Source organism: Poromitra crassiceps, assembly GCF_964638095.1.
Source record: "Poromitra crassiceps genome assembly, chromosome: 25".
In the NCBI taxonomy this organism is placed as follows: Eukaryota; Metazoa; Chordata; class Actinopteri; order Beryciformes; family Melamphaidae; genus Poromitra; species Poromitra crassiceps.
In genome coordinates this window covers 6678567-6684921 of record NC_139649.1, presented here as the reverse complement: position 1 = coordinate 6684921, position 6355 = coordinate 6678567, and the positions used below count along the sequence as shown (strand labels likewise).

The 6355-nt window shown below is 43.1% G+C and overlaps 1 protein-coding gene across 1 annotated transcript; it reads right to left on the bottom strand.

Moving 5' to 3' along the window:
* Nucleotides 1-179: 179 nt before the first annotated feature.
* Nucleotides 180-6088, bottom strand: uba3 (ubiquitin-like modifier activating enzyme 3; the record flags this gene model as incomplete). The annotated part of the gene is made up of 17 exons (XM_083660636.1): nt 180-624; nt 747-801; nt 952-1015; nt 1604-1704; nt 1798-1879; nt 1981-2017; nt 2215-2268; nt 2575-2688; nt 2942-3044; nt 3170-3325; nt 4046-4110; nt 4215-4258; nt 4566-4646; nt 4735-4817; nt 4929-5009; nt 5136-5256; nt 6021-6088. 17 exons carry the CDS (start codon nt 6086-6088, stop codon nt 536-538), a joined length of 1398 nt encoding a protein of 465 aa, XP_083516762.1. The 3' UTR covers nt 180-535.
* Between the last annotated feature and the right edge of the window lie 267 nt (nt 6089-6355).

The following is a 6355-nucleotide window of genomic DNA, read 5'->3' as shown; positions in this document are numbered from 1 at the left end:
TAATTCGAGGGAAACTGTTCTTATCATACGTAACTACCCTCTGCAAAGAGATCAGACCTTTGTAAGAAAAACATTTTATTCCAGTTCACATCATCATCAGTCTGGTCGAGGACCACTGCAGCAGTTACTGCAACTCAAATAAAAATTGTCTGAATAAATAAACATATGAATCAGTCCAGGATAAGTACAGAATCACCTTTTCTCAAGTAACTATGACTTCTCTCACAGTTTGCACAGAGCAGGCTCTGAGAGTGTAGTGCAGACAACTCTTACTGGCAAAAATCCTTGACATTGCATCACCAAAATAACAGGGTGTGAACTGTGAACTACAGTTTGGCTTTCAAGTGCAAAATATGGACTTTAGTGAACAAGTACATCCGAACAACGAAATAAGCTGTACTTGTCCACGCAAATGTGAGTGAATATAATACACTGTAAACTGCTTTAGTTTTAAAGCCATTATATTCTGCATTGTTGGCCTAGTAACAGCGACGATGACATCAGGTGGTTGTTTGTGGGAGTGCATGAGTTTGTCCTATGAGGTAAAGCGGAGTCTGAAGAGCATGGTCTGGGGTGTGGTGACATCAGCTATGGCCAGCTCCTGCCCGTCACTCAGCCCCAGCTCTGGAAATAAACATGGCCACAACACAAGTCAGACACTATATTCACAGTTTATTCACATGACCAATTCAGACAGTTAGGCAGGGCCACATTTGGAACAATATTCCGTCAATAAGGCAACTGACCCGTCAGTGTTTTGGACAGATTCGGCCGTGTCCTCTGTTCAATTGAAGCCACGCTCTGTCAATGGAATACACAAAGACAGCTTCCTCATACCAAAACCAGTACGACTACTCAGTTTCAGGACACACCCCCCTGACTCACATTCCATGGGACCATAATGACACAGAATTAAAAACAAGAAAGCGTCTGACACCAGAGGATATTTACCTGTAAATATAATGTTTTGTTCTTTCCTTCCACTGACGCGGTTATAGCGGGCGATTTCATTTGTCTGAGAAAGTACATTATGTTTAGTTATTGTTGAAGACAGACACATAATGCAACATCAAACAAGATAGTATGACCACAAGTGCAAACAGTTAGTTATAGAGACACTGCATGAAATAGGCCACGCCCATCACGGGGGAAAAGCTCCGTTCATTTCCACACACCAGCGTCACTGTCCTTGAATTAAACATAGCTAAAAGCTGTAGTGTGAATAAATAACCTAACCCTGTGCACAGGGCACTACTTTCTTCTATAGCTAAAAGCTGTTGTGTGGTGGGGCTGCGCAGACAACAAATGTAAAAAATCGCCAGTTAAAGTTTTTTTGTACTCCTGAGCAAAACAAGGAAGCCATTGAGAATTGGCGAGAAGAAAAATGTGGATCTAGCTGTCAAGGAAGTAAGTTGGAGTGTTCATCTTCCGTATATACGATCTTTTTGTGCAACACGCAACCATGCACGTGAAATAGGAGAACGCCAGGATTGGAGGGGGGATTCTGTTTTCCCCCGGTCTTGGGCGTGGCTTCTCAATGATGACGCGTTACGCAGTGTCTCTATGGCACATTAATAAACCCCAATGATGCAGGCAAACCTACAGGGAGGCCGTCTCAGTCAGGTAGTCCAACACCTTCTGCAGTTTGGAAGATGGAGAGAAGTGCAAGTCCAGAGGTACTTGGCTGCAGGCTGAACAGTTTTCCTGCATCAGGAGTGGATATAACAAATATTTTACAAACAGGTGACTTGATCTCTGTAGCAAATGTGAACTGGCAGATGTGAATCAGGGAGTAACCTTTCGTTCTGCCTCGAACGTGTAGGTGTATAGGCCGTCAACGTCATTGAAGACCATGTAGTTGTTCAGAGGGACACAGGCACTGCGGATGCAAAAGGTAACATTATGGAAAAAACAGTGAACAGCATGTGTCCAGTTTACACTAATGTACACATTGCTGCAGAGCAGAGACTGAAAACTCACCTTGTTGCTATTTTGAAAACCTCTGTTGCACAAGCAGCTGGATCAAATAAGGAAGAAAGACAAGAGGTTAAATCCGGGTTGACGTTTCGGTTTGCAGAAAGTCAACAGACTCCAAATGCTGCCTGGAAAATCATGAACGTGTTTATGACCAGGTATAAAACCTTTCATAAAAGTGTCAGCCCCACAGGTCTCTACTAAGACAGGTTCACTGTTCCTCAATTTTTAGTTATTTACCTGCTATGACTGCATTCGTAGACGCCACAGCTGGGATTATCCTCTTAACAACACCTGCAGCGTAAATAAGATAAAGAAAATATATATTTAAAAAAAAATCTCTCTCAAAATACAAATGACCCAATTACCAACAACACTGATGAGACATGGATTGTTTACACATTCCAATGTTTTACTATTTATTCTTACACAAAAATAAATTGTAATTTAATTGACAGAAACAGAGTAAGCTACAAGGGCACCAGCATCATTCAGATGGCCACGGCTTGTCCCATTTGGATTATTCTGGGTCGTTTCTCAGTGGAGCTGCCAGAATAGGAGCAGTGTTCTGTTGGTGACAGAGGTGCAGTGTGCACTCACCCTGAGTCAGTCTGTATGTGACTCCTGTTATGCTGAACTCTGCTGCCCTCTCCAGAGACCTCTGGTACACCCACTGGATGTGCTCTGGGTCATCCCCATCCAGGCCCACACCGTCTGACACAGACAGAGACACACACACACCACATACACACACACACACACACACACACACACACACACACACACACACACACACACACACACACACACACACACACACACACACAAATACAAAAGCTTACTTTTCTATTTCACAGGTCTTGCAATTCAGAGAGAATATGTTGAGCCTGATGTCACATTGTATTTGTTGTTTTATATCCTAACAGAGACCATTCAGCAGAGATAGAACAACAGTGTGATTTTATACCTCCAAAGGGTTTCTCTTTGGGCCACAGTAACATGCGGACATACTCGACGCAATGTTCTGGCAAACGTGGCATGGAGGCTATCGTGCACATGGGGAAGTTGATCTATGAAGACAAAGGTGTATGATCAGAAACAACAAACTGACCTGGCTCTGTTTCAGTAGAACAATTGTCGATCAAAATCCTACCGTCCTTGGCTTGGGTTGGCTTTTACGACAAGGCGAGCTTACCTGAGGTGGGTAAAGTTCAAGGGTACAGTCAATGCAGGCGTTCATGCCAGGCAGAATCACTCTGGCATTGCCTTTAAAGCCTTCAGTCCCCCCATCAATCAGAGGGATGATGGAACTGGAGTCCAGGACACCATCCTCATACACCAGCATAGACAGCTACACAGAAAGACAGATTGTACATTAAGTAAAATATGCTGCCTCTGCCACAATTAACTTTTCAAATTTATTTATATATTTATGCCATGGATTCATGTTTGAAGGTAATTTTATCAAGATATGTGGCCAAAGTAATAAGAGAATGAGGACTATCACTGCGATGATTTCCCCCCCCCCCCATTTTTTATCCCCCATTAGTGCTAATTTAATTTATTTATCCTGGTTGCTACTCCACCCTCTGCCGATCTGGGGAGAGCCGAAACTGGCTCCATGCTTCCTCCGAGACATGGGCAGTTAGCCAGCCGCTTCTTTTCACCTGACAGAGGAAGCTTCACCGGTAGGACATAGCACGTGAGAGGGTCACGCTATTCCAACCAGTTCCCCTCCCTCTGAACAGGCGCCCTTAACGACCAGAGGAGGAACCACATTAGCAACCAGGATATTGCATGTTTTGGTGAAGGGGGTTCCTATATGAAGGAAACTCCCGGGAGGCACGGCGTTAACATGCAAACTCCACACAGAAAGGCCCTTTTGACGACCCCACCCGGGCGGTGGGCACTCGAGGACATGCGGACGGGCACGCATTCCTTCAGCGTTCACAGCGTCCCAGGTGGGAATCGAACCCAGGACCTTCGAGCTGTGAGGCGACAGCGCTTACCACTGCACCACCGTACCGCCCACTGCGATGATTTACGATTACAATGAACAGGGATAACTTACCAGCATGCCGTTCATCCACCTCCTGGCAACTATAGAGTCCAGTCCACAGACAATGATGTGGAATTCTAGATGAAGCCAGAGAGAGATGAGCAAATATAAATCTCATATCTAATAAAGAGACTACCAGATGTGAGGATAGTTGGGAATGAAACACTATAATGATGCTTACGGCTGTAAAACGTCTCGTCAAAGTCTTGAATTTTCTTATAATGGCTGCACACAGCGTTAAGGAAAATCCCACATTTGGACAGAATGTCGAATGGCTCCTCTCCTAGTAGTTTTTTTTTTAGTGTGGTGTACATTCATAGTGTATAGTGTCTTGAAATGTGTACATTTAGAGATGGGAAATAGCTGATTGCTTGTCACATTTTTCCGATTTTGTTTTCACAATTTTAATAATCCTGTCAGATCCTAAAGCAGGATGATTGGATTATGGACTTTCAGACAATCATATTGGCAGCTAATTTTATAATGAATCACTAATACAAAATGCATTACTAGGAATTTATGAAAAGGATACGGGACTACACAGCATCCAGGAATGCGGTTGTTAATAAAATCAGCTGCAACATCGGCCTTGGGTCGACCTACATCTTTCGGCCTGGAGAACATGAAGCACATATTAACAACGCCTGCTACAAACATTAACCAATAACACAAGTCAGAAAAAATGACAAAGCTGCACTGACCTGAAGAGAAACTGTCTATTGAGGTTGGACACATCGATGGTGTCCATGTCAACAACGTGGATATTGTGAAAGCCTGACAAAGCCTGATCCACAGCATGAGCATAAGAAACAAAAAAAAAACATGTAGGCTATTAGTTACAGCGAGGAATATTACCTCCCCAGATGTTCATATAACATTGATGACCAGCTCATACCAGGTCTTTGAGAAGCTCACATCCCAGGCCACCAGCACCAATTACGAGGATTTTGCAGGTTTCCAACATGAACTGCAATGTCTGTGATAAAAGGTGGAAAAGAAATGATCATATTTTCACAACATAAAAAAAGATAGAGGTATAATATAAGAGAGATCCAAGAGCCAATGTGAGTTTTGAATATATCACATTGTTCCTATATGTTACCTCTGTGCCGGCCTCAAAATCAGGATGCGTAAATGGCCCTGGTCTTTCCAGAAACTTTTTGATATGGTTCCATCGTCCCTCCCACTCACACTTGTCTCCAATGCCTCCATCCACCACCATCCTGAAGACAACACATACGTACATTTATCATCTGCATTGTCTCTGACAATGCATCCTCCATAGCATGCATGTGTGGCTTTGACAAAACACAAGAACTCCTAGAGAGAGTGAGATCATGCAAAACATCTCAAATCAACCAAAACCCAAACTCAATATACTATCACCAACAACTTCCCCTTGATGAGAGTGATATATACTGTAAGTTCACACCAGATCTAGCCCTTTTCAGAACGCTGGTATATGACCTGAATATACCAGCGTTCTGAAAAGGGCTAACACCAGATCATGCAGTAAACAATACAATATTTGTACAATCTATGAATAATATGCAGAGGCCAGAATAACCTAAATGAAAGTATAAACAATCAATTGTGTTTTATGTTAGTCGTAGCTACCCGGGTATGTCAAGTAGTGGATTAGCAAGTTAGCTAGTTTTATTATTATTTTAGTTTGTTTTTTTGATTATTTGTAGATGCAAGTTGCTAGTTAAATGACAAGTGGGCGTTTCTGAACTTATGGCACTTCTCTTGCCTAGGCTAGGTGGATAACGTTAGCTAACCTGTGAGAAAGTCATGACCATCACAAAATATTCACCGTAGTTTAGTTTCGCTGGCTAGTTTATGTATTTCCCTGCCTACCTAGCTGTCAGCCAGGGCATTCTTTATGACCGGTAGGTTAGCTAATTTAGCTAACGTTAACCTTGCTTCTGTCTCAAACCTCAAACCGCCAGTTCTATAACGTTAACGTTAGCAATTCATCACTAACTTCTCAGTCAGCTCCACTACTCTCCCTCTTTTCTTCTCCCTAAAAAGAGAGAATAAAAGAAGGTTCATTCATGCTCTGCTTTCGTCGGTTAATGAGATTTGAAAGCATCTTTCGGGCGGTTAATGATTGTTTTAGCTTTGTTTCTTCGGCAGCTACTTACGGCTCATCCATGGGCTCATCTGAGTCCGCCATGTTTTGGTTACTGTTATCGTTGCCTTCACGTGCACCTCGTCCTCGCGCCGCTCTTCGGTTGAAAATACGCCTTGTCGCGTATTCACAAGTCGTGGGATTCAAGTGCGTTTGGTAGGAAACTAACACAACTCGCCCAGCTGTGA